The 27,765-nt window shown below is 44.8% G+C and overlaps 2 protein-coding genes across 2 annotated transcripts in view; one reads left to right on the top strand and one right to left on the bottom strand.

The window, feature by feature from the left end:
* Positions 1 to 8,930, top strand: part of ATP13A1 (ATPase 13A1) — a 32,972-nt gene extending 24,042 nt beyond the window's left edge. Inside the window, exons 17-26 of the mRNA XM_080996113.1 lie at positions 35 to 143; positions 615 to 814; positions 1,514 to 1,610; positions 2,020 to 2,207; positions 2,565 to 2,679; positions 3,164 to 3,360; positions 3,740 to 3,882; positions 6,685 to 6,796; positions 7,824 to 7,967; positions 8,537 to 8,930. Of these exons, the coding sequence (XP_080852239.1) occupies positions 35 to 143; positions 615 to 814; positions 1,514 to 1,610; positions 2,020 to 2,207; positions 2,565 to 2,679; positions 3,164 to 3,360; positions 3,740 to 3,882; positions 6,685 to 6,796; positions 7,824 to 7,967; positions 8,537 to 8,647 (1,416 nt within the window). The 3' untranslated portion in view covers positions 8,648 to 8,930. The remainder of the gene's footprint in view (positions 1 to 34; positions 144 to 614; positions 815 to 1,513; positions 1,611 to 2,019; positions 2,208 to 2,564; positions 2,680 to 3,163; positions 3,361 to 3,739; positions 3,883 to 6,684; positions 6,797 to 7,823; positions 7,968 to 8,536) is intronic.
* Positions 8,691 to 22,865, bottom strand: MVB12A (multivesicular body subunit 12A). The gene is made up of 9 exons (XM_080996141.1): positions 22,599 to 22,865; positions 21,201 to 21,299; positions 20,581 to 20,677; positions 17,030 to 17,156; positions 16,827 to 16,943; positions 10,187 to 10,296; positions 9,837 to 9,901; positions 9,576 to 9,632; positions 8,691 to 9,437 (listed from the first exon to the last, which is right to left on the bottom strand). Exons 1-9 carry the CDS (start codon positions 22,668 to 22,670, stop codon positions 9,375 to 9,377), a joined length of 807 nt encoding a protein of 268 aa, XP_080852267.1. The 5' UTR covers positions 22,671 to 22,865; the 3' UTR covers positions 8,691 to 9,374.
* Between the last annotated feature and the right edge of the window lie 4,900 nt (positions 22,866 to 27,765).

Below are 27,765 nucleotides of genomic sequence, written 5' to 3'. Positions count from 1 at the left end.
ATGTCCCTTGATGCTGCCATTTACTTCTTCTCAGGTAGTGATGATAACAGGCGACAACCCCTTGACTGCCTGCCACGTGGCCCAAGAGCTGCACTTCACCCAGAAGGAGCAGACGCTCATCCTGCAGCCGCCCTGTGACAAAGGTAGAGAGGCTGAGGGAGGCAGGTGGACGTGGTCAGGGTGGAGCAGATAATCATCCAGAGCCCCACAAGGCAGCAGCACATGGCTAGGATTCTGTGATGCTGCAAAAGCATAGGAATAGTACAGAACATGGTACACAGTGTATAATTCAGCTTTCTGAAGGTGCTGGTGAAAGGTCTTGCCCTGGTTAGCACAGGGGGGTAAGTTTACTACTATGAGCTATGTATGGTATAGAAATGCAGTGTGAGAAATGTGATGGAGACTCTGGAAGCAGCTGCAAATGGTTGATAGGTAGTGGAAGGGACGTGTGCGGGGGGGGGGGGAGGCTTGTTTAGTGTACATGGATTTGGGATGGTGGAGCCCAGGATAGCTCTCTTCCCTGGGCTGGTTCTGCAAAGCAGGCAGCCCCTCCTCATGCTCCCCCTTAATCAAACCCATGCTTGCCTCCCCCTTAATCAAACCCTCTATTCCAGATTGCAGCTGGCAGTGGCAGTCCATCAGCGGCACCGTCACTCTCCCCATCATCCCAGATTCCCTACAGGAGCTGACCAGGGACCACAACCTGTGTGTCACAGGAGAGGGACTCTCTCAGCTGCAGGCCACAGATGGCCAGCTGCTGCTTCGGCTCATTCCACATGTGCAGGTCTTCGCGCGAGTTGCACCCAAGCAGAAGGTGAGAGGTGCATCCTCACCGCAACGTTCTTCAGGCCCTTGTGGCCAGCGAGCCCAAGGATCCAGGGGGGGCATGTTTCTCTCATCCACTGGTAGTAAAAGAGCAGCAGGTGTTTGGATTGTCCCTGGCTCAGTGGAACAAATGGACAGCCTACAACCTGGCATATAGCACCATCTTTGAATAGTTTGCATCCTGTATCTGCCATTGTGCTCTTGGAGTGGCCTAGAGTCCAGTCGCTGCCTCTTAGTCAAATCTACCTCAGAGGTGGAATGTTGCAGGAGTAGCAAGTGCCTTGGAGTCAAAATCCTGGGCACAGCTGTACAAATAAAAAATTAAATGGAAATAATAATATCCTTTTATCAGAGCAACTTCTGCTAGTATAAGAACATGCAGACTTTCACTAGCCTCTTTGTTCTAACTAGAAGTGGGCTGCCTCTTTTACCACAAGCACCAGATGTCCCTGTACTTGTTTTTTATCACTTGACTCTTGCCATCAAATGCATAAGCTTAGTGGAGTCATGGAAAGGATTTTGTCTGCTGCCAAATGGGCTCCCTTACCTTCCCATTGAATGAGGATGCTGAAATGTAGTCAACTCACAAGAGTCTACATGTTTGGGTGAAGAGAAGCAATCTCTTTGATGGCATGGATTTGAGCAGAGGGTGGCAGGCCCTCTTCCTCACTCTGTTTTCTCATTGCAGGAGTTTGTTATCACAACACTGAAGGGGCTTGGCTATGTGACGCTGATGTGTGGGGATGGGACCAATGATGTGGGAGCTCTGAAGCATGCTGATGTGGGTGAGTGTTTATTCTGTTCAAAAAGTGCCACTGATTAATTGAATTTCGGATTTTTAAGAATGAATATTTAATGGACAAGCCTACATAAGCCAGGCATGGATGGCAATCTTCAGTTTATGAGGCATTTCTCCCACCGCTTACAAAAGAAAATGCCTCTTTAACAAGTTTTTCTGTACTCTGGCTACCTCTTCATCTTACAGCTTCTGTGTGCTTTGAGCAACATATACTCAGCCTACTGATCAATTTTGCAGGTGTCATAGCAAAACTTTTCTTGCTACCCTCTCCTCTAAGAAGCCTCCTTCCTATCCAGTTGGGATGCGGAACAAGGGAACTGCCTAAACTTTTCTGTTCTGAAAGCAGCTTGCCAGACACCTCCCAATATCTTCTGTGATCTGACTTGTTCTTGCAGGAGTGGCTCTACTGGCCAATGCACCTGAACGAATTCCTGAGCGCAGGAAGAGGCCGCCCCGCGATGGCCCTGCTGACGGGAGACCTGCTTTGCCCCCCTCCCTGGTTGGGAGCAACATGAGGCCCACCTCCCGGGCTGCCAAGCACAGGGTTATGTTGCACAGAGAAGAGCAGCTTGCCATGCAGCGGGTAAGTTGCTGGGTTCTCCTTCCTCCCCCCATATTGTGCTTCAGGACTTTTTCCTTTGTGAAATTCCAAGAGGTTACAGGGAGAGACACACTTGGCTCTGCCCCTGCACCCATTGTATGCTGGAAGAAAAGTCACTAGGGTGAATGGAAGCTGGCCTTGTCCTTAGTCTGACCTAGATTTAAAAAATAATAAAATTCCAGTGACCATGAACCAAGCAACTCTGTCCTCTTCGTGTCCTCTTTCCTTTTCCTAGTGACTGGCTTTGTAAGGTTGGCATTTGGAATGTATCTCTGAGGATAGCTTTGCTGTGGATGAAACCGCATGTCTTCTGTCCCCCCCCCCCCTTCTTCCTAACAGGAGAGAATTAGCCAGGTGCTGAAGGATCTGGAGGAGGAGCAAGTCCCCATTGTGAAGTTGGGTGATGCCAGCATTGCGGCTCCTTTCACCTCCAAGCTGTCCTCAATTCAGTGCAGTAAGTAGGGAGGGGAGAGAACTTGTTTTGGGCAAGGCAGTACTTGGACCAACTCTGAAGGATGGGGACACCTCCAGGCATGTTTTGCATGTAAATGCAACCATTGAGCCTCTTTTTTTGCACTGTTTGTGTGCATGTGACTAACTTGGAATCTTTAAACTATGCACGTTTTATATTTGTAAGAGATGAAGTGCAATATTAGTCTGGCACTGTGTATGGGAAGGGGCTGGGAAGCATGAAACAGCTCTTCTGAGTCCTGCCCCACCCAGTTTTTTAATTTGATTTCCAGTTTGTGGCCTCCAGAGCAACCCAAGCCAATCCACTAGAGAAGGTTTCATTGACTGAGTGCCCAGAGCAGGGCTGGAACTGGCCTTCTGCCAGCCTTTCTGGGCTTTTCCTTCACAGATACTCCAGCCGTGTAGATCTAAAGAGGGAAGGGCAACTAGTACATCTCATGCAAGCAAAGTGTTATTTCCTCCTCCAGTCTGCCATGTGATCAAGCAGGGCCGCTGCACTCTGGTCACCACGCTCCAGATGTTCAAGATCTTGGCTCTGAATGCACTAATCTTGGCCTACAGCCAGAGTGTCCTTTACTTGGAAGGGGTCAAGTTCAGTGATTTCCAGGCTACATTGCAGGGGCTGCTGCTGGCTGGCTGCTTCCTTTTCATCTCCCGGTCAAAGGTAAGAAAGGTGATGAGAAGGGAGGCGACCATCACTTCCTCTGCCCAGAAAAGGCCGTTCTACCCTGTTCATCATTTGCACTCTTTCCTTACAGCCCTTCCATGTTTTAAAGCAACTTTCAAAATTGGTCTGCCTTGCCACATTGACATACTTTTTTCTTTCTTTGAGACCACTTTCCAAAGTGGTTGGTGTGTGCAGGGTTCAACATGGACTGCTTCCCAAATATTTGCAAGAGAATGCAGCTGGCTCACAAACCCAGGACAGCTGCTGCTGCTAATAACATTTATTATTCGTACCCCACCCTTCTGATTGGGTTGCCCCAGCCTTTCGGGGCGGCTTGTGGCTGCCTGGTCCTGACCCCTTTTCTTCTTATTTCCAGCCTCTGAAGACCCTCTCCCGGGAGCGTCCACTCCCTAATATCTTCAACCTCTACACAGTTCTTACAGTGCTGCTGCAGTTCATGGTTCACTTTGTCAGCCTGGTTTATCTGTATCGAGGTGCACAGGCCCGCAGTGACCCCAAGTGAGTGCTGCTTGGATTTAAGCTTGGAACTATGAAAATGTGAAAGGATATTGCTTACAGTGGAATTGGTATCGGCAGGCTGGAATATATGGGCCAGAAGGAATGTTGCTCCCTTAACATGAACACACTTCCCAGGGCAGGTGTGAATGCAAGAGACATCCATGAAACTGTGGATTAACACGATCACTCTCCTAGGACAATCAGAGCTGTCCCCTTGCATCCATCCATGGTCCTTCCTCAGAGAAGCCCTGGAAAAGGGTCCTGTAAAGGAGGAGGAGAGATAGCCAAAGGGTTCCATCAGCCCCAGTCCTTCCACCTTGCACAACTGGCCCCTGGGAGAATCATAGAATCATAGAGTTGGAAGAGACCACAAGGGCCATCAAGTCCAACCCCCTGCCAAGCAGGAAACACCATCAGAGCACTCCTGACATATGGTTGTCAAGCCTCTGCTTAAAGACCTCCAAAGAAGGAGACTCCACCACACTCCTTGGCAGCAAATTCCACTGTCGAACAGCTCTTACTGTCAGGAAGTTCTTCCTAATGTTTAGGTGGAATCTTCTTTCTTGTAGTTTGGATCCATTGCTCCGTGTCCGCTTCTCTGGAGCAGCAGAAAACAACCTTTCTCCCTCCTCTATGTGACATCCTTTTATATATTTGAACATGGCTATCATATCACCCCTTAACCTCCTCTTCTCCAGGCTAAACATGCCCAGCTCCCTTAGCCGTTCCTCATAAGGCATCGTTTCCAGGCCTTTGACCATTTTGGTTGCCCTGTTGGCTCATGTCAAGTTTGTGGTCAACCAAGACTCCTAGATCCTTTTCACATGTAGTGCTCTCAAGCCAGGTGTCACCCATCTTGTATTTGTGCCTCTCATTTTTTTTGCCCAAGTGCAATACTTTACATTTCTCCCTGTTAAAATTCATCTTGTTTGTTTTGGCCCAGTTCTCTAATCTGCCAAGGTCGTTTTGAAGTGTGATCCTGTCCTCTGGGGTGTTAGCCACCCCTCCCAGTTTGGTGTCATCTGCAAATTTGATCAGGATGCCCTTGAGTGCATCATCCAAGTCGTTGATAAAGATATTGAATAAGACCGGTCCCAAGACAGAACCCTGTGGCACCCCACTAGTCACTCTTCTCCAGGATGAAGAGGAACCATTGATGAGCACCCTTTGGGTTCGGTCAGTCAGCCAGTTACAAATCCACTGAGTGGTAGCATAGTCAAAACCGCATTTTACCAGCTTCTTTACAAGAATATCATGGGGCACCTTGTCAAATGCCTTGCTGAAATCAAGCTAGGCTACATCCACTGCATTCCCTTCATCTACCAGGCTTGTAATTCTGTTAAAAAACAAGATCAGGTTAGTCTGACATGACTTATTTTTCAGAAATCCATGCTGACTGTTGGTGATCACAGCATTCCTTTCTAGGTGCTCACAGACTGTTTGCTTAATGATCTGCTCCAGAATCTTCCCTGGTATTGATGTCAGACTGACTGGGCGGTAATTATTTGGGTCCTCTCTTTCCCCCTTTTTGAAAATAGGGACAACATTTGCCCTCCTCCAGTCTGCCGGGACTTCGCCTGTTCTCCAGGAATTCTCAAAGATGACTGCCAGTGGTTCTGAGATCACATCTGCCAGTTCTTTTAATACTCTTGGATGCAGTTCATCTGGCCCTGGAGACTTGAATACATCTAAACTAGCCAAGTATTCTTGTACTATCTCCTTAGTTATTCTGGGCTGTGTTTCCTCTGCTGAATCATTTGCTCCAAATTCTTCAGGTCGGGCATTGTTTTCTTTATCGGAGAAGACTGAGGCAAAGAAGGCATTGAGGAGTTCAGCCCTTTCTGTGTCCCCTGTTTGCATTTCACCATCTTCTCCTCTGAGTGACCCCACTGTTTCTTTGTTCTTCCTTTTGCTACGAACATACCCATAAAAGCCTTTTTTGCAAGCTCTGATAAGCTCCTCCCACAGCTAATCACCTGCCTCAACAGAAACCCTGCCCCCTCTGACCTTTGCACAGGGAGAGCAGCTAATCAGCCACAAAGAAACACACACACACAAGAAAACCCTTTTTGCTCCTTCTTCAGCTGCTGCCCTGAACACGAGGGTTAGGGGAGTCCTCCATTAAGTCTCCTGAGGAGTGGCCAGATAGTTCTGGGACTTGTAGCATGCTTGTAGGTGTCTTACTACACAAAGCAGGTTTTTGTTTTCCTTGGGGTTTTTTAGAGTGGCAGGGGGTGGGATGCCAACTCATGAGCTTGTTTACCCCTCTGGTCTGCGTGGACAGATGTAGGGCTGAAGTCAACCAAAACTCCTTGATGAAGATAAAACTGGCACCTATCTCTGTGCGCCAGTAAGGATGACTGCGTTGTTGGGTGAACAGCTGTCAGGCTTAGGAACAGCCTTCTAGGTCTGGGCCCAACTGTTGCTCAACTCTTGAGCACTCTCGGAGGTGGGCCACAGCTGCACCCTCTGGCGGCAGGAGGTGCCAGTAAATAGTTCATCCACGATGGAGGCGTGTATTGTTGGCACACAGAAAATGGTTACAGAATAGCCACTCCCTCGGAAAACGGAATAGCAAGAAACCCAAGAGCTGACAAAATAAGAATGAAAAGCCAAGGAAATGAGAAGCAGAAGTGTAGAAATACTGTGTCCCAAGTCAAGACAGGGAAGGAAATGGGAGGTGGAGGCTCAGTAGCCCGTTGGTGCTGCTATTTGGTTACCATATGACCCTACACTTCCTAGGACAATAACTTGAATTTTAAGGAGTCAAATTGTCAAGAGCCTTTCTCTGTTTCTTTTAAGGAAAGATGATTTTGTAGATCTCTATAAAGAGTTTGAACCCAGTTTGGTGAACAGCACGGTTTACATCATGTCCATGGCCATGCAGATGGCAACATTTGCCATCAACTATAAGGTGAGGTGTGCTCAGTTTTTTTAGCTCTCTAGGGTGTGCTGTAATTTATTTCCCTGCTTCACTTGGTACCTGTCGTATTGGAGCCTAATTCTCCATTTGAAGGCCATTCTGCAAGATGCTGGTGGCCAGGGATCTCAAAGGGAGTGTGAAGCCATGTGGAACAAGGAGTGCCAGAAAGTTTTGCCAGGCCAAGTACTGAAAGTCTTTGTCTGTGTAGATTAGTTTGAATAGTCTGCATGTTGCAAGCGGATTAGATGATCTGATGCTCTACTTTGAGTTCTTCAGGGTGCCCTACTATGAGAAGTACTAAATATTTTCATTTTATTGGTGGGGGCAGAAGAGAGGTTCAAAGAGAGCCAGACCTTTTTTGGCAATTGCTCATATGGCTGGGATAAGCTTGAGTACAAAGTAAACTACTTAAGCCAAAAATTTGCATTTAAGTCTTGTGAAATCCATTACTTGAGATTGACTGTGTGTTCCAATAAATACCAGGACTGCTTTCTGACATACACATATTTCCTGCAACCCTCTTGTCCCTGGAAATAAAAGTGGATGTACCAGCGGGAGGCAATGAATCCAAAGGATCTATTGCCTTCCCAGTCTTCCAACATGCCCCTGGACCAAGAAATAAACTCAGCCCAGGAGCTGGCATTATTACCATTCATTTTCCTCCCTGATGAGAGGGAAATAGTTGTGGTTGCTGTGTTTTTAAAAAAGAACAGGCGTGCAAGTGCTCTTCTACCCACCATCAGCAGGGCACTGGATTGAGCAGACCATGTCTTTGGTTCCAATCCCACCACCCAGCCTAGGAGAGATTAAAATCAACTTCAACCTCACAAAAATCTTGCTAATGAAATAAATGGCTAGCCAATAGACATTGATATTTTGGCCTGCAACATGCAACCAGTCTCCAGATGCATGTATGTTGAAGACAAAAAACGACTATTTGGGGTGATAGTATTTGGGTTGGTGATACCTGCAATCTGGTTCTTGACTGCCCTTTCCATCCTTGTCTTTGTTGCTCAAGGGCCATCCATTCATGGAAAGCCTGCGGGAAAACAAACCTCTGCTGTGGAGCATCATTCTCTCTGGGCTGGCCATTGTAGCCCTTTTGACAGGCTCCTCTCCCGAGTTCAATGAACAGTTTGGACTGGTAGACATCCCAACAGAGGTGAGTAGGCAGGATCCTTCCTAGGTCTTTACTTGGGGAATGTGTTTAGGGGGTTTTTTCTACTGGGGAGTTTCAGAAATGTGTGTTCAACTGGCAAGTAGCTAGCAGTGTGCATCTTAACCAGGGAGAGCCTAGATCATCCTTCTCTGACCTGGTGCCCTCCGGATGTTTTGGCTGCAACTCTCATCATCCCTGAGTGACTCAAGGAAATGCATATATCTTATAATGTGATCCCTGATAACTGTACTCAAAAGGAATAACAACTAGGACTGAAGATGTACCTTTTTTGTGCCGCCCACAAAATAGTGATGTTGGCAGTGTTGTAGTTCAGCTATTGTGAGCTATTAAGTGGCAAACGTACTTTGTACTTGGTCTCAATGCAATATTTCCAACCAGTCATGAATATGTTCACAAATCCAGCTTATTTAAGTTGCTTCCTTAGGTTACTGTGATAGTGGCACAATTTCAGTTCAGCTCAAGATAATTATTTTTGGTGAGTCACCAAAAAGTGTAGTGGAATAAATGTTGCTATTGGGGAACATTCATGGTTTTTTATCCTTCTATTGCAGTTCAAGATGGTGATCACTCAAGTTCTTCTGGCAAACTTTGTCACTGCCCTACTTGTAGACAGAATCCTACAGTTTCTTCTTGGCAGCACAAAGCTCAGAGTGCCTTCTTGAGATGAACAGATCCCTGGCCAACAAAGGAACAGCCACTGTACAGTTTTGCAAGAAGAATATTTATTCTTTGGACAGCCCTCTCTTACTCCAGTTTGGTACTGGCAGGCGACTTCCCCATTGTGCTGTTTTGGAAACCACAACAAAGGCGATGCCCCAGGGGCTACACCAAGCTCCACCTGTTTCCCAGACATGACAGCACCTGCTGACTTTTATACTACCCCTACACTCCTCAAAAGGTGGTCATGGGATTTGGTAATTAAATGGCAATCAGTGCATTTTGAAATATGGCTGGAGTTTTCTTTGTGATAAAATCCTTTCCTATTGTGCCCAATTCAACATCCTGGGAGTTTGGGGCTGGAAGTCTTCTCATTTCACTTTCAGTTAAAATTAGTGTTGTATTTCTATGGAAGTCATACTTTCATTATATACGAGGCAGCCTACTCAGAAAGGCCATTAATATTTTTAAAGGTAAAGCTAAAATCTGCTCATAAAAATAGTGCTTTGCATAGAACGTAAAACATATACACTGTACAGAAGTTTGATACTTATCAGCAAGAAATACAGTATAGGGGGTAGCATTAGCTGCCATCAGGCAAGATTATATTTACAAACTTGAGCTGCTAAAGTAATGTACCTGCTAGTTATTTCTTTTTAAAGAACACGTATGTGGTGAATGGGCTAGGAGTCCCGATAGCAAAAAGGCACACTGTCAAACAAATTACTGATGCTAGGAGATGCTGGGGGGGAGTCTAGCAGCAGCAGTTCTTTCGACGACAAAGCCATAGTTGTACTGAAAGCAAAACAAAACAGCCTTTATAAATCACATCACACAACTCTATCTAGAGTAGACAACACAGGAATGATAGTCTCAAAATTTCTCTTAAGGACAGCTTAATAAGTACATTGAAAAGCCTCAACTGCTGCTTACCTCTTTCTCAATATCGGCAAGAGATTTGATATGCAAGCTTTTAAACAGAGAATAGGCCTAGAAAATAAAGAGCAAAGCAATTATTTTTGCCTCACCACATCTTAATTTCCCAAGACCTCACCTCAAAACCAATGTTGGCACAACTAAAAACTCTTACCACCATTCCCTCTGGAAAACAAGTTCTGATTACCACCCCCATCTTCCCTTAAAGGCAGATCCTACAGTACTGACAACACACTTGGAACTGAGACTAATTCTTACATTTGTGCCCTTGGAGATGCTGCTCTCAAACTTGGGGTGCAGGGTGAAGGGCACTCCATCCATGGCTAAGAGGGAGAAAAAGAGTTAGGTTATTCATGTGACAGTGTAAAGGACAAGGAAACATTTGCCACCCCTCATCTACAGGGCAAAATGCTCCACTCAATCACAATGCTGTTTTGCCATTTTCCTATGAAAGCAAGAGCAGCCCAAGAGTCTGTGCAAGACAGGTTCTGAAAAAGTAGCAATCTCTGCTCCTAAGCAAAGCAGAGAGAGAGCTCTCAAGGAAAAAGCAACTCACACAAAGCAAACTAAGTTTTAGTGCCTCAGCCCATAGAATTCTGGATACCTACCTGAGATGCCATAGACGTTTGAAGTGTCATATATAGACTCATTCCGCTTCAGGGTAGGTTGCCTTTTGGGACCGGGTGGAACCACAGGCTTTTCTGATGGAAGGACTACACTGCAGGATTAGATTAGAAAGTTGTTCACAGCAATCTTATAAAGACTCCTGATGAATTACAAGCCAGACTCTCTCAAGAGTGCCACACAATGAGTTTCTCATCTTCTATGCTAGCTTTCTCTGTAATATTTTTCCAATTTGTTTGGGGTTGCATGTTCTGAACAAATGCAGACAGCAAATTACCTTTTTTTTATTCTGGCAAGATTCACTCACTGAGCCTTGCAGTACTCAGTATGATAGGATGTGCCCCCATCCACAGCTAATGAGACCAAGGGTTGGTTCTTTGTCGTGCTGAGCCTTGGAGATACCTGCAGCTTCTTCAAAGCACAGCATGTCATAATCAAGGCTGCTGCTCACCATCCGGAAACGGGGGGGGGGGGGGTGTTACCAGCTCTGACTGGCTAATACAACAAAAGGCTAAGGGTTGTAGCAAACTAACTTAAAAACTCAGCGTAAACCCAGTGAAATTAATGGACTTGATTTTTTGAGCTGAAGTAGCAATGGATACAACCATATACCTACAGAAGGCTCCAGTGAATGGGAAACAACTTCTTTGCCTTAACTTGGGGGTGCTGATGCAGTCAGCTTCCACCTAGTCATCTAAAATTTTCTGACTGGCATTACTATTGTTCCTTTATAAAAACCATCAATATTTTGAAATATTCAAATACAGTTAAAATGCAATATGGCAATCAGAGGAAATTGTTACACAGTGATAATGCAAACCTGCAAAAAATCAATTTGGAAATGAAGCAGAGGGAATTGGTTCTTAGGCTGAGAGGTGTCCCAGAAGAAGGCAAACAGGATTTAAGAGAATACTTAACTAAGGTGTTAGCAAAATGGCTACAAATTGAATAAGAATTCTTGGATGGTTCAATTGTCAGGTGAATTCAAAATTTGCAGATTAAAAAATTGCCAGGAGATTGTCTGGTGACCTTTAACTCAAGAACTATTAAGGATAGAATAATACAAACCAATTATATGAACAGATTGCAATTTGGAGGTAAAAATATTATTATCCTGAAGGAAATTTCTGCATGCCTTCTTAAAAAACACATTAATTATACATTTCTGACAGATGCCCTGAGAAACCACATAATACGGTATCGATGGAAATTTCCAGAAGGGATTTCCTTCACATACAAAAACAAGAAACGTAGATTCACTGACATAGAGGAGGCCCAGAAATTTTTGAGGACATAGCGAAAGAAGTTAGGAGAGACTAAACCGTTGACAGAACCAGAGGGAGTGGTAGGAGGTGAGGAAGAAAAGCATAGTATAGATAAGCAAGAAGAAAGAAAAGAAAAAACAAGGCGTTAATAATTGACAATTAAAATGGCTGATAGGAAGATATTAAACTGGAATGTAAGTGGATTAAATAGCAAAGTAAAAAGGAATAAAATTGAACACGTAATACTGAAACAAAATCTAGATATAGTTTGCTGACAAGAAACTCGTGGCCAAGAGACATAGAAGGGTCTTGAGAAATAAAAGAATTAGAATGGAATTTATAACTTCAGACAAAACTAAGAAGTGAGGAGTGGTTTTATAGTGATGCCTCTGGTTACGAACTTAATTCGTTCTGGAGGTCCGTTCTTAACCTGAGGTACCACTTTAGCTAATAGGGCCTCCTGCTGCTGCCGCGCTGCCAGCAAATGATTTCTGTTCTCATCCTAGGGCAAAGTTCTCAACCCGAGGTACTACTTCCGGGTTAGCGTAGTCTGTAACCTGAAGTGTTTGTAACCAGAGGTGTTTGTAACCCGAGGTACGACTGTATTAAACCAAAATTATATTAAATGCACTATTAAATATCTCTGAGGAAGCCGATGCAATCAAATAAGCAAAGATAGGGAAGTCACCAGGACAGAATGGATTAACATCAAAATATTATAAAAAATTACAGGATTGTTTATTGCAACCATTGCCAAATTTAATGAACAGAATTTTAAAAGTAGGAAAAGTATCAGAGACTTGGAAAGAGGCCTTTATTACATTAATTCTGAAGCAAGAGACTGATTTGTTATTAACTAAGAATTATAGGTCAATTTCCTTATTAAATAACGATTATAAATTATTTGTAAAATATTATGGCCAATAGATTGAAAGGAATCTTGTTATATATGACCAGGCAGGATTTCTTCCAGGACGTCAGATGAAGGATAATATAAGGAATATGATTGATGTCACAGAATACCTGGAAGTAAGAAATGAAAAACAAGCAGCATTCATGTTTATTGATGCCGAAAAGGCATTTGATAATATTTCTTGGTCATTTATGCATAGGGTTTTAGAAAAGATGGAATTAGAAGAAAGGGTTAGAAGAGGAATAGATGCAATTTACTGAGAGCAACAATCAAGATTAATTTTGAATAATGTTACTACTGAAAAATGTAGTATCATGAAAGGGACAAAACAAGGATGCCCCTTGTCACCATTTTCGTTTATTTTAATATTAGAAGTCCTGGTGAGAAACATAAGAGCAGATGAAACCATAAGAGGAATAACAGTAGGAAATAAAGCATACAAGTTGAAAGCATTTGCCGATGACCTTGTAATAATGGTTGAGGACCCCATAAATTCATTATTAAAAGTATTAGAAAAAATACAGGAATTTGTACAATTATCAGGTTTTAAACTGAGTAATAATAAGACCAAACTCTTTGTGAAGAATGTTTCAGAGCAACATAAAAAGAGGTACAGCAGAAGACAGAGATAAATATATGTTAAAAAGTCAAATACCTGGGAATAGAGTTGACAGCTAAGAATATATTTAAAGATAATTATGAAAAATTATGGAAAGAAATAAAAAGGAAAATGGAAAAATGCGGGGGTTTTTTCCTCCCCCCCTCTTTTCCCCAAGCCGCTAAGCCGCTTATCAGCTGATCCGCTAAGCCGCTTAACAGCTGATCCGTTAAGCCACTAAGCCGCTTATCAGCTGATCCGCTAAGCCGCTTAACAGCTGATCCGTTAAGCCACTAAGCCGCTTATCAGCTGATCCGCTAAGGCGCTTAACAGCTGATCCGTTAAGCCACTAAGCCACTTATCAGCTGATCCGCTAAGCCGCGTAACAGCTGATCCGTTAAACCACTAAGCCGCTTATCAGCTGATCCGCTAAGCCCGCTAATAGCGCTAATCCGCTAATGGGCTTGCTTCGCAAGACGAAAAAACCGCAAGACAAAGAGACTCGCGGAACGGATTCTTTTCGTCTTGCGAGGCACCACTGTAATTTGTCATTACTAGGCAGAATATCAGTGATCAAGATGAACGTATTGCCAAAATTGCTGTTTTTATTTCATTTATTTATAGTCCTGGTGATAAGCAATGTGAGCTGCTTCTAAGAATGGCAAAGACATATTTCAAGATTCATCTGGAGAGGGAAGAAACCAAGAATAAAACATAAATTATTGATAGATGTTAAAGACAGAGGAGGCACCCTGCATTTCCTGGAGCTGGGATTGGATAATTTTTAAAAATGACCTGTTGGATCTGGAAGGTCATGTCAGGGAAGAGTTAGAGTTAGAAGTTTCCAGTTTCCCAGAGGGAGAGCAGTGAATCTAACAGAAGAGAGCAAGAGGAACAAGAGGGAGGGACAGGGTGTTCCCAGGAAAGGCAAGGGTTCAGTTCTAGCTCAGATTCGGAGGAGGGGAGATACAAGCCAGCTCTAGCCAGGAGGGTAGGAAAAAGAGCGGGAAAGCGAAGGGAAGGGCGCCTTCGCCATTTTGAGAGTGGCTGGTCACCGAGAAGCAGAGCTCAGAAGGTATCTGAAATAAGTGACTCTGAGGAATAATAAAAAGGTAAAGGGACCCCTGACCATTAGGTCCAGTCGTAGCCGACTCTGGGGTTGCGGCACTCATCTTGCTTTACTGGCCGAGGGAGCCAGCGTACAGCTTCTGGGTCATGTGGCCAGCAGGACTAAGCCGCTTCTGGTGAACCAGAGCAGCGCACAGAAACGCCGTTTACCTTCCCGCTGGACCTATTTATCTACTTGCACTTTGACGTGCTTTCGAACTGCTAGGTTGGCAGGAGCAGGGACCGAGCAACGGGAGCTCACCCTGTCGGGGGGATTCGAACCGCCGACCTTCAGATCGGCAAGTCCTAGGCTCTGTGGTTTAACCCACAGCGCCACCCGCGTCCCTTCTGAGGAATAATAGAACCATTTATAAGATTGGTTGTTAATATGCTATGAAAAGAACAGGATCTAGTAAGTGTTGGAAATGTAAAGAAAAAGAGGGTACGTTTTATCATATGTGGTGGGAATGTAGGAAGGTTAAAAATTTTGGGGAAATGATATATAATGAAATGAAAAAAAAAATGTTTAGAATAACCTTTATTAAAAAAACCAGAAGCCTTTCTATTAGGTATTGTAGGAGCAGAAATTTCAAAAGATCAGAAAAAATTGTTTATGTATGCTATGAAAGGCTGCTCAAATGCTGTTAGCCCAAAGATGGAAAGAAGAAGCAGTCCCATCTAAAGAAGAGTGGCAAACCAAGTTAATAGATTATGCTGAAATGGCGAAACTAACTGGAAAGCTTCAGAAATCAAAATGACAGGAAATTTAAAAAATAATGGGAAATGTTTATTATGTATTTGCAAAAGTATTGTAAACTGATAAATACATTGTCAGGATTTTAAGAATACTTGTAATTTTAGAAATAGTATGGGAAATTTGAGGCTAGAAAAAAATTGGAGTAGAAATGAAATATAGTTGATAAGAAATGTAGCGAACGAGGAATGGGGGGGAGGGAAGGCAGGGGATTCAGAGAATCCCACTTTATGGAATTGATATGGTTTTATGTATAATTTTCTTTGTTTATGGATGTTATTGCATTTGTTACTGTTTGTGTTTTATTTTTATTTTTTGTTACTTTTGTTGAAAACTTAATAAAAATATTATAAAAAACAAAAACAAATAATGCAAAATGAAACGGGGGTATAAATTTATAAGGGCAGAAGCTAAGTGCACCCAACTATTTTTAGTCAATAAGCTAAAGTAGGATGAAAAGCCAGTGTTGGGAAACCCAGCCAGATGGGTTACATAAATATTATCACCATCAACATCATCATAGTCCTGCCTCTACCACCATAAATCAGCTCTAATTAAAAAAGGATTACAAATAGCATTGGTCACTGGTCTGCCCCACTAATTCAGTGGTACCATGTACTTATTGGCAAAGATTCAGGACAGCTGTAATGGTAAGATGGGTAAATTAGGGGTTTCAATTCAGTTTACACACAAAACTAGATTAACAGCTACACCTCTCCTTCCAGAGATTATTTTTTGTTGTTAATAAAAGAAGCCATACATCCAGTTTTAGAAACATTAAGACAGTTGTTATGGTGCTGGTAAAATTTCCATCTGCTGCCCACCCTATGCAAATAAAGGGGACAGAGGTAACAGGCTCTCTGCCGCAGTTCATGCTTATCCTCACCAGCAATTTGCCTCCCACAGAAGCCTGGAAGCTGGAACGCATGTGCCGAAAGCTCAAACACCCTGAACCAACAGGTGGCAATCTGGTCTGGCAACTTAGTTGATCTCTTTTTGTGAATGAACGTTAAAACTGAGAAAAGCAGGTGAGAACAATTGGCATTTGGATGGTTCAAGAATCTGGCCTAACGTTTTACTTTCTATAGGATAGAGCCTATCCCAGTGAAGATGGGAAATCATGGTGGCTCACATAACATCAAGAATGATGTGCTTGTGACAAAAGTTGGACATTGTCAGGGGTTCAGGGACAGAGGCACAGGGTAGGCAGGAGATGGAGAGCGATGGGGATGAGTCCCAGGACAGCGAGGAAGAGGATGACAATGACTCAAGAGATTCCATGAGTCTTTCCAGCGAATCAGAGGATTCCCAGAAGGGGGCGCCGGTGGTCAAGGCCAGGGGAGCCCCAGGGGGAACGTGTCAGGAGCAGGGGGCCAGCGGGGGATCCCAAAGTGGCAGCTGGGCGTCAGGACCAGCCTCCCCGCCAGAGTGCAGCGAAGGGGGTGGAGGTTCCAGTGTATCAGGGGAAGCAGCTCCGGCAGCAGAGAAGGGAGGGAGGTCGGAGCAAGTCACCCTCCCGGAAGGGGAGGCGAGTAGTGAAGGGAGTAGTGTAGCTGTCAAAAGGAAGGTTAGAGGTTGGGCGCGCGCGCCAAGTTCAAATGTGGAGGCGCGCGGAAGTACAGGGAGCCCGGAGGAGGGGCCAGGTCCCAAAGCCCGCAGGAGGGGGCAAGAGCAATCTGGGGATTCCGCGTCAGAGGAATCCAGGAGGGGCGAAACCCCAGCAGGCAGGAAGACCCTGCGGAAAAGGAAAGAGAGAAAGAGGTGGAGCAGCGCAAGCCTCTTAAACTGGTGCAGGGGAGGGACTGACTCAGAGGGGACTTCAGCAGTCTAAGCGTAACAGACGTAGGGCTGCGCGCCTCGGATGTGAAGCAAACAATGAACTGCAATAAACACTTTTGTATATAAGAAGAGATTGGCGTTGGTCTTTTGTGAGCTGAGACTTGAGGCAGCCCTGACAGACATAATCTACAGCAAGTCCAAAACTTACCCATCTGGTTCTAATGAAAGGTGCTTCATTTCTAGGCTCACTTTCCGTGGCTTGGGAAGGGGCTTGGGCTTGAGAATGGGCTCCTTTTTACACCAAAGTGCAAATCCACTCATTTCCCTAGATGAGAAGAATATGGTTAGAACAAAAGCATGTCTCCCAGGAGCTACAACATGAGAACAATGACTATAGATTGAGTGCCTCACCCTATCCGCATATAATTTGGGATCACTTTATGTTTGCTACTCAGCAAGATGTCAAACACAGCTGTTTCAGCTGCAGTCAATGGAATCAGCTTGACGCACAGTCTCTTCTTCTTGGAGAGGGAGGTTTCTGCAGCAGGGAAGCAGGAAGAGGAGATTACACCCAAATGACCAGAATAACACCAACACCTTGCCTTCCTTAGATGGGCTTATGCATCCAAAGGTAGAGGGGAAGGTAAAAGAATATGCAAATGACATATAGAAGTCCTTCCCCACAGAGAGAGATTCAATTACGACTCGATTTTATTTGAACACTGTTCTTATGTGGAGCAGGTGTTTTTCCATATTTGTTCTCACAGTTAAGACAAGAGCCACAGATTCCAGGATCATAAAAATCAGGCTCCATTTGCTTTCTCGCAGAACAGTGCTTGGCTAGTTTTATGATGCCTGAAATACCTGCTCACGGGTAAACATGCTGTAGTAATTTAATCTGCTGGAAATCGGTTACTTTCAATAATTACAAAATAAACTTAGAACAGATTCAGTCCTCAGACCTAACTTTTGATATATCTCGATTATGAGATGAACATTCTTCCTCCCTTTTCCTGTGTGTCTTCTTTTAGATTATTTAAAATAAATAAATATGTTTTTATTAGGGTTTATAAAGAAATATACAAAGATTATGATCAAATATATTTATAGCATCTTCTGCCTCAGCAGAAAGGTCAGCATCTTTAAGGGATACTTCAGGTATAGGAGCCACTTAGCCTAAGGAAACAGTATTCAAATATTGTTAAATAAATAATAGGTTGACAAATGCAGTAGTTTTGAGTTTGGGCAGATATATATGAGTCAAAACTAAGCTGAACAAACTTGCACAGTTCTGCCTTGTCCCAGTCACAAGGCCATGTGGAACATGAGAAAATGATTTGGTTCCCATTTACATGTGTAAAGTTCATCTGTGCCCGAGGGCAAAAAAGAAAAATATCCTCAAGAAGTAGATTAATTGTTCCATTATTCCTTATCATCATAACCAATTAAAAAATGAGAGGCAGTACAAAGTTCCCCCATGGAGGATCAAGAAAAGGACTAAATGACCAACCAAAGCTGTAACAGGAATGGACTTCCAAGGGAGGAATCATGGTGGATTGAAAGTCTTTCGTTGGCTCCTTACCTATGGAGGTAGGTATTGCACGCACATTTGGCTGGCAGCTTTCCCTCCGAAAAGTTGAAATAAAGGGATTACCCTCTTGCTTTGAAAAGTTTTTCCTCTCTGCCAGAGGGTTGTTTTCCTGCCCTGTGGGTCAAGTGACTGGAAGCAGAGGACCATCATCTTGCCCAAACCACACTACAAAGCCATACAAACACCTCCCTTTCTTAATTTTCTTCAGAATGGGATAATTTACAACCTAAACGAGTTTCTGTGTCTGTCAGTGAAAACTGACACCTTGTGAGTTAACTGCTTTTCATAATAAAGGAAAGAAAGCTACTGTTTAAGGCGTTGAGAAAAAGTGACAAAAAGCAGGATTTATGGTGTGAAATGAGAAAGTTTTAAACAGACAAGGGGAACCTCTGTGAAGCTTTAAGTGGATTTTCCCCCCTTTGACAAAAATGTGTTTAAGAAATTAAAAGCTACTTTGCTAGCTGACACTGTATCCACAGGAATGGAATTTTGTTATCTCAAAGCTGTAAGCTGTGATACTGCTAAAGTGACCAAAGCTATTAAGAGACAGAAGTCTTAATAGCTTTAAAAAGAGATGTAGAAAAATAGCCTCAACAATCAGAAAGCCACTTAAACATTAAAAGCTTCCCTAAACAGGGCTGCCTTCTAAAAGTTTGGTAGTTGTTTTTCTCTTTGACATCTGGTGGGAGGGCGTTCCACAAGGCAGGTGCCACTACCGAGAAGGCCCTCTGCCTGGTTCCCTGTAACCTGGCTTCTCGCTGCGAAGGAACCGCCAGAAGGCCCTCGGAGCTGGACCTCAGTCTCCGGGCAGAACGATGGAGGTGGAGATGCTCCTTCAGGTATACTGGACCAAGGCCATTTAGGGCTTTAAAGGTCAGCACCAACACTTTGAAATGTGCTGAGAAACGTACTGGGAGCCAATGTAGGTCTTTCAAGACCAGTGTTATATGATCTCGGCAGCCACTCCCAGTCACCAGTCTAGCTGCCACATTCTAGATTAGTTGTAGTTTCTGGGTCACCTTCAAAGGTAGCCCCACATAGAACGCATTGCAGTAGTCCAAGCGGGAGATAACTAGAGCATGCACCACTCTGGTGAGACAGTCCGCGGGCAGATAGGGTTTCAGCCTGCGTACCAGATGGAGCTGGAAGACAACTGCCCTGGACACAGAATTGACCTGCGCCTCCGTGGACAGCTGTGAGTCCAAAATGACTCCCAGGCTACGCACCTGGTCCTTCAGGGGCACAGTTACCCCATTCAGAACCAGGGAGTCCTCCACACCAGCCCACCTCCTGTCCCCGCAAAACAGTACTTCTGTCTTTTCAGGATTTAACCTCAATCTGTTAGCCGCCATCCATCCTCCAACCACCTCCAGACACTCACAGGACATTCACCGCCTTCACTGGTTCCAATTTAAAAGAAAGGTAGAGCTGGGTATCATCCGCATATTGATGAACACCCAGCCCAAACCCCCTGATAATCTCTCCCAGCGGCTGCATGTAGATGTTAAAAAGCATGGGGGAGAGGACGGAACCCTGAGGCACCCCACAAGTGAGAGCCCAGGGGTCTGAACACTCATGCCCCACCACCACTTTCTGAACACGGCCCAGGAGGAAGGAGCGGAATCACTGTATAACAGTGCCCCCAGCTCCTCTACATGGTCCAGAAGGATGTCATGGTCGATGGTATCAAAGGCCGCTCAGAAAACCAGAAGAACTAGGAAACAGCTTTCACCTTTGTCCCTAGCCTGCCAGAGATCGTCGACCAAGGCGGTTTCAGTCCCATGATGAGGCCTGAATCCAAACTGGAAGGGATCCAAATGGTCCACATCCTGCAGGTGTGCATGGAGTTGTTCAGCAACCACCTGCTCAATCACCTTGCCCAAGAATGGTAGATTTGAGACTGGGCAATAGTTGGCCATATTGGCCAGGTCCAAATATGTTGTTTAAAGCAGTTTAAATAACTGCCTTTCAGCAGGTCTGGGAAGGCTCCTTCACAGAGGGAAGCAACAAAGGTTTTGTTCTACACTGTTATAACAGCAACACACACTTATGTAATAAGTCATAGGCAGGCATAGGCAAACTCCAGCTCTCCAGATGTTTGGGACTACAATTCCCATCATCCCTAGCTAACAGGACCAGTGGTCAGGGATGATGGGAATTGTAATCCCAAACATCTGGAGGGCCTGAGCTTGCCTATGCCGGGTCAAAGGGATACAAGCTAACCCTACAGGATAGCTGTTGTAGCCCAGGACCACAAAGTATCTTAGGTACATACATGGAAATGTAAGCTATTCTTGCTTAGTTTGTGCTGAAGACCTGTTGTTATAAACAGATTTATACCAAAACAGTATCAATGAATAGGCAGACTTACTGGGATCCAAAAATTCCTTAGCGTAAGTGTATCCGTAAGGCAGTGGGGTTTTCTCACTCAGGATTATGACATCATAAAGTACATCTCCTGTGGGGTTCTGAAAAGAAGCAGAATTCATAAAGTCCAGCAGCACTGAGTTACTTGTCAGGGAAGAGTTAGAAGTTTCCAGTTTCCCAGAGGGAGAATGTTGTCCCCAAGGGGGGGAGGAGAGCAATGAATCTAACAGAAGAGAGCAAGAGGAACAAGAGGGAGGGACCGGCTGTTCCCAGGAAAGGCAAGGGTTCAGTTCTAGCTCAGATTCGGAGGAGGGGAGATACAAGCCAGCTCTAGCCAGGAGGGTAGGAAAAAGAGCAGGAAAGCAAAGGAAAGGGCACCTTCGCCATTTTGAAGGTGGCTGGTCACCAAGAAGCAGAGCTCAGAAGGTATCTGAAATAAGTGACTGAGGAAGAATAGTTAAAGATAAGGAGCGTTTAAAAGTTTGTTTGTTAATACACAATAAAAAGTTATAAAAGAACAAGAAGCGTTTGTGTGGTGATCGGAAGAGGACAACGACCAGGAGGACAACGACCAGGACATTACTGGCACCAAGCTTCTCTCCGCAACCCTGGCATCCTCCTTACCTCACTGTTTATAGCTGATGTAGAGCATAGGAAGTAACCAGATTTCTGTGCAAATCCCTTTCCAAAGTTTGCAGGTGCTCCTTCTACAGTGGATGTGATCTAGAGACAGCAGGAGAGATCAAAACATCTATGAAGCGACAGGCAAAAGGACTGTCTTGATCTATTTGCTTGAGAAAGGGTCACAGGGAGAAAATAGATTTTGCAAGTTAATATCCACAGAGCATTATAACAATAATAATAAATCCACAGAGCCTTAAAAAGCCATGTTTTAAAGAAATTGTGCCACAGGAACTCTCCTGCAGAACAGGTGCTGCTTATTAAATAGAACAATGACACAAGCAGGTGTGAAGGATGGACACAGTGGCATGGGTGGGGCAGAAAGCAAACCAGTCCATGGTTTTGTAACCTTTGGACTACAGCTCAGAACATCAGGAAGCAAGAAGTTACTGAATGAACAAGCCAGGCCACACTGTAGCCAAACCAGTTTAATGTGCGTGGAGTGAAACGTCAACACTGCAGCAATGCTGATGGGCACATACATGTTGCTGACTAACTGAAACCAAGTCAAGAATCTGTTGCCAAACTGTCAGATGACCTTTAATTGTCATCTGCTTAGCTTGGTTGACAGATGAGCTATGTTCACCTGGTCTTTGTATTCAGGGCTGCAAGATAGCCAGCAGAGATGCAGAAGAGAACTATACATATGCTAGAAAGAGGGGCTATAATGTCCGAAAGTGGGGCCTCAGGTTCTTATTCAGTCTAAAATACCAGAGGACCTAGCAATTCATTGGTATAAAATACTATAGCAGCACTGTCACGTCTAAGTATGGCCTCTAGCAGCTGCCCACTCCAAAGCTCCATTCAGCCCTGGGCTCCTCAAGATGCCCCCAGCAGAACAATAATATTTTGAATTCCTGTTCAAAAGCACTTCGTATAGAATTATATTATAAATGGTCCTCACAACAGCCCTGCAAAGCAGGCCACTATTATCTCTTCACTAAAGACGCAGAGCTTAATCTCTAAAACCAAGGGGGTTTGGGCCGTTCCCCGCCCCCATGCCTGGCTCCCTCGACGCCCAGCAGACGGACGGCTCTCAATCTTCTGTAGCTCCTGCATTTCCTCGGGGCGCTCTTCCTTGTCGCTCACCTGGTACTGAAAATTTGGGCGCGTCTCTAGCTAGAATTAACCAACCTCAAGATGGAGGTAAAAATAAAAGGCGCGTTCGGATGGTTTTCTCTCCCTCCCTCCCTCCTTCTGCTTAGTCGTCCTTTCAGGGAAGGCGAAGGGCGGCGAGCGCGACCCGGGGGCCCCTCTGAGGCAGCGACGGAGACGAGCCCCGAAGAAGCGCAGAGGGGGGACGGGGTCACCCGGGGCCGCCCTGGGGGTCTCGTCCCTCACCGGAGTCCATCCCGCGGGGGCCGCGGCGGCGGCGGCGGAGCTCCACCCCAGGCCGGTGAGCGGAGGGCTCATGGCGCCCGCGGCCTCGCTCTTCCGCCCCGGAGGGCGAGGCGGCGGCGGCGGCGGCGGCGGCGACCTTCGGTAGAACAGAAGAGAGGCGCGCCAAGTCCCGCGCGGGCGTCCGCCGGAGAGAGCAAGCGAGCGAGCGCGCGCAGGGGCGTCGGTCTGTCCGTCCGTCCCGGGAGGCGCCTCTCGCTCTGCCCCCCCCTCCCGATTCAAAAGAAAAAGCCGTTGGCTCGTCCGCCTGTTCGCTCACAGCGGGCCTCTTCCGATTGGACGCCTTGGCGCAGCCAATGGAAAGTTCGCTCTCCTCCGGACATTTCGGGAAAGGGGGAAGAAGCGCGCAGGCGCCCTGCCTCGTCGTCCTCCGTCCCGGGAGGAGGAGTCACGGCCAGCCAATGAGAGGCAGCTCCGCCCATCCCGGCGCGGAGAACTTTTTTGTCAGCCGCTTGGAAGTAAGTTAAGTTTGTTACAATCAAGCGGCACCTAAGTTTTATGAAATAACTAAATGAGCAGACTCCCAGAGCCAGAGCTGGGCAGCGCCTTCACCGAGCAGCAGCTGTGGAGGTGGGGAATGTGAGGTTTTCACATGCACGTGACTCGCTTCCATTTTTCAAACTATTAATAGTCACCTCATAGAGTTGGTTACCTTTTTAAATAGCCGTACTTTAAAATAGAATATTGTGGTTTTAATGTATTTTTACACAGATAAAGTTACGTCATTCAAACTGTTAAGAATTGTTTTGAAGAGTCCAGGGTACTCCGTTGCAGCCTTGCTCATATATATATATAGTTGTAGGGTGGCCACTTGCACATCAACAATAAAAAGGAAAAACTGCATATGCTAATTGATATGTATAGATGCATTTATAAATTATGGCTGTAATCAGTGCTTTAAACAGAGGACTGTCTTTTGTAAAGTAGGGCACATGGCCATCCTAGATCACTGGCACATACCCAAGTCAGGCTGTGCGAGTCTATCAATTAAACCATGGGTCAGTAAACTAAGGCCCAGGGGCTGGATCTGGCCCGCGGACAGTCCGGAAATCACCGTGTGGATCGCCAGTGCGCGTGTTCTTTCCCTCTCCCTCACACAGTGGCGGCAGCAGCACCTCCTCCCTCCCTCCTGGCTTCTCCCCGCCCTGGCTAGAGAAGGAAGGGGGCTGGGCTTTGTCAGTGCCAGCAGCAGCAGCACTTGAGCGATCACCATTTGAAGCAGCCCCTCTCCGGAGCCCTGTTTTCCAATTAAGTAAACAAGGCTGTTTCTAGCACTTCAACAAAGGCCAGGATGCAACCCAGCTGAAAGCTTAACAACATCTGCAGAAAAAGAAAAAGAAAGTTAAATCTTTTTTCTTCTTGGATGATCACTTGTAGCCAAGTAAGATTTGTTTCCATGAACGTGGTCTTAACAGTGAATCCATGAGTGACTGTGGAGGCTAATTCTGGATCCACACATCCTTCCAGTGGGGAAATAGGTTTCCGGGCGGAAGTTGATCCTGGTGAGTTTGCCAAGTGTACCTTCCTCTTAACACGTTTCTCTTTTTCGTCCTGTGTTTGAGCGTCTTCAATGTCCATGACACCTTTGGTAAAGGCTATTCTCCAATTGGAGCCCAGTAACATGCCAAAAGCTGCCTCTCAAATGGAGAGTACTCTGTGTTAGGCAGACACACTCTTTTCCCTGTAGGTCCCTTTTGCTGCAAACTCCAGACAGCCCCTTCCTCATTTGCAGACACTTGTAACTCAAAAGGCTGTTCTTTGATGTAAGGTCCAAAAGGCATAGGTGCAGCTACAACAGATTTAGCCTCAGATAACACTTTTGGTTGCTGCTCCCCCCACCCAAACTGTGTTTTATTTCTGATAACCTGATAGATTGGTCTCAGGATCTGGGCTAGAATGGGTTATGTGCTGCTTCCAAAAGCCCACTGGCCCCACTAACTGCTGAGCCTCCTCCTTAGAGGTGGGGGCTTGCAGCGTCCCAATTACATCCAACACTCCATGACACTTCAGATTCATTATCTAGCAAATTCAAAACCCTCTGAACATTTCCATGCAAAATAGTCAGTGATAGACGCGGGCAGTGGTCTACAGAGATAGCTGTCTTCAGTAGCCTCACCTCTGGAGCTATGCCTCTCCCCCCCCCCCCCATCTGTTTGCTGGGGAATTTTCCAATCACTGCCCCAAAGTGTCGCAATGAGGGATACAGTGATGTGATGGGAGTGCTGTGGGGGAAGCCCCCCTTACTTGAGCCCCCCTTCCTCCTCTTTGCTGTTAGCACACTCCTTTTTCCAAAGCTTAAACACCTCTTCAGTGGAAATGCCTTCTGTCTCTGCTTTTGGCACCCCCACCCCTAGCAATTCATTCATCTGCCTCCTGTTCACCTTCTGCTCTAAATTCCAAGAGCTTGCTTGCTCTCTTCTTCCCCTCGCAGCACATGCTGGGGGTCTGGCAGCCCTATCTTCCTGCACATCACCTAGCTCCCTTTTTAAAACAACACTTTCCCCCAATAGATCTTCCCTGAACAGGCTCACTGGACTCCACTTCTGAGTTCCAGTGTCAGACTGCTTTTACAATGTAGAAAGAAAGAAAGAAAAAGAGAAAGAAAGAAAGAAATTGTCCAGTAGCACCTTAGAGACCAACTAAGTTTGTTTTTGGTATGGGGAAATACTGGAAGACACAAGAATTGCCTACCCGAGAAGAATGGCAGAGAAAAGTGATAGACTATATGGAACTGGCTGAGATGACCGGCAGAATTCGAGATCAAGAAGAAGGGTCGATGGAAGAAGATTGGAAAAAATTTAAAACATATCTTCAGAAATACTGTAATATAAAAGAATGTTAGAAAAGGTTGGAGAAGAATATTAGACCGTATTGGCAGACAGAGTATAATGGAATAAGTAAATATGAAGTGTAAAATAAAAGATAGAGGAGAATTAAATATTTTTGAATGTTAAAATAAGCAAATGAAAAGAAGGTTAGAAGGATTTGCTGGAGATACGATTTGAATTAGAATACAAAGCAGAGAAGTGAGAGGAAGTCACGGAAATAAGTAAATGGGAAAACGGTTTTAATGGTTTAAGTTGAATTTTTCTGTTGTTATTTTTTACTGTGATTTTCTGTCTTGTGTATTTTTCTTTGTATTGTGTGTTTTCCTTGTAGGATGTATGTGATTTGTTTTTCTTTTTTTACTTTTTTCTTTTTCTGTAATCTTAAAATTTGAATAAATATTTTTTTTAAAAAAAAGTTTGTTTTTGGTATGAGCTTTCGTGGGCATGCACTTCTTCAGATACACTGTGTAATAAAAAATTTAAGGTCTTATATATATAATAAATGTTCATAAATGTACCCACCAAGCACGTAGATATGTGGACCACATGTCTGGAGCAGCACAGGAAGACCGTCCTGAAACCATTTTGACTCCCAAACTGACCAAATGTTTTCTCCGCAAGGAGGGAGGGGGTGAGGGAAGCTTCCCTTTGTCTCAGGAATTTAGTAATCACCATTTCAAAGGAATGGCCAGACTACCAGGAAAGGCAATCAGATAAGGCATTATCAGAAAACCTGGCAGACAGGAAAAACAACAACATTCAAATTTCTGTTATAGACCGCCTTTTCTGTGTTGTAGGTATGTTTGTGGGGGGTAGTCTTGGGTTACACCCCTTCTGTGATGTATGTATGATGTATGGAGGGGTGGTCTTGAGCTCCAGGGCAGGGAATTAAAAATATCTATATAAAGGCAGGCACCCCTTTGTTCTGGGTCCTCCACCTTTCCTGCGTGTGAAGGGAGCACCCTGTTGCAACAGCTTTAATAAAGATCAGACTTACTAGCTGCTTTGCTTCTCAATATTCTCTGATTGGCCTCGTGTTATTTTCTCCTACCGATAGAGAACCCACTTAAGGACTCTATACGGGCTCTTGGATACCCCATAAGGGAAGTGTCAGGGAAGAGTTAGAAGTTTCCAGTTTCTCAGAGGGAGAAAGCATTCCCCAAGGGGGGAAGGAGAGCAGTGAATCTAATAGAAGAGAGCAAGAGGAACAACAGGGAGGGACCGGCTGTTCCCAGGAAAGGCAAGGGTTCAGTTCTAGCTCAGATTGGGAGAAGGGGAGATACAGCTCTAGCCAGAAGGGTAGGAAAAAGAGTGGGAAAGGGCACCTTCGCCATTTTGAAGGTGGCTGGTCACGGAGAAGCAGAGCTCATAAGGTATCTGAAATAAGTGACTCTGAGGAAGAATAGTTAAAGATAAGGAGCGTTTAAAAATTTGTTTGTTAATACACAATAAAAAGTTATAAAAGAACAAGAAGCGTTTGTGTGGTGATCTGAAGAGGACAACGACCAGTCCTGACAGGAAGGGGGGCAGATTTTGTTTACAACACCTGAAACAGAAGTCACCTGACCTTTATATGTAGTGAGAGGGTGGGGAGGGATATTACTCAGAAGGGTGGTGGGAATGAGTGATTGGCTAATAGGTGTGGTAAACCTGTTGACGACTGTTAACAACTGCAATTGGTCTTACAGGAAAAAAGCAAGGGATGAGATGGCCAAAAATAGCTTTATCATGTATAATGAAATAAGAATCTAATGTCTCTATTCAGACCAGGTCTCTCCATAGTTTTAAGTTTGGTAATAAATTGTAATTCAGCAACTTCTTTCCAGTCTATTTCTGAAATTCTTTTGTAATATGACAGCTACTTTGAGGTCTTGTATAGAATGTCCTTGGAGATTGAAGTGTTTTCCTACTGGTTTCTTTGCCTAGTGATTCCTGATGTCAGGTTTATGTCCATTTATCCTTGGCGTAGGGTTTGGTCTGTTTGTCTAATATAGAGAGCTGAAGGGCACTGCTGGCATTTGATAGCATACACATTGTTAGAAGATGAGCAATTAAATAGTCCAGAGATGGTATGTTTGATGTTGTTGGGTCCAGTGATGGTGTTTTTACAATGGATAGAGAAAGTAATAAAACAAAGATAAGCAGAGCCAGGAAGAGATAGACAGTGATCTGACATGGTCAACTCCTCCTGTCTACTCAAAATTGTTCTGGAATAATTATCCCATACAGGATCATAGGAACATGCAAACCCACTCACCATGACAAGGTGATGATCCAGTGAG

Source organism: Podarcis pityusensis (assembly GCF_964106645.2).
Source record: "Podarcis pityusensis genome assembly, chromosome: 2".
NCBI lineage: Eukaryota > Metazoa > Chordata > Lepidosauria > Squamata > Lacertidae > Podarcis > Podarcis pityusensis.
This window is presented reverse-complemented; position numbering and strand designations above follow the sequence as displayed.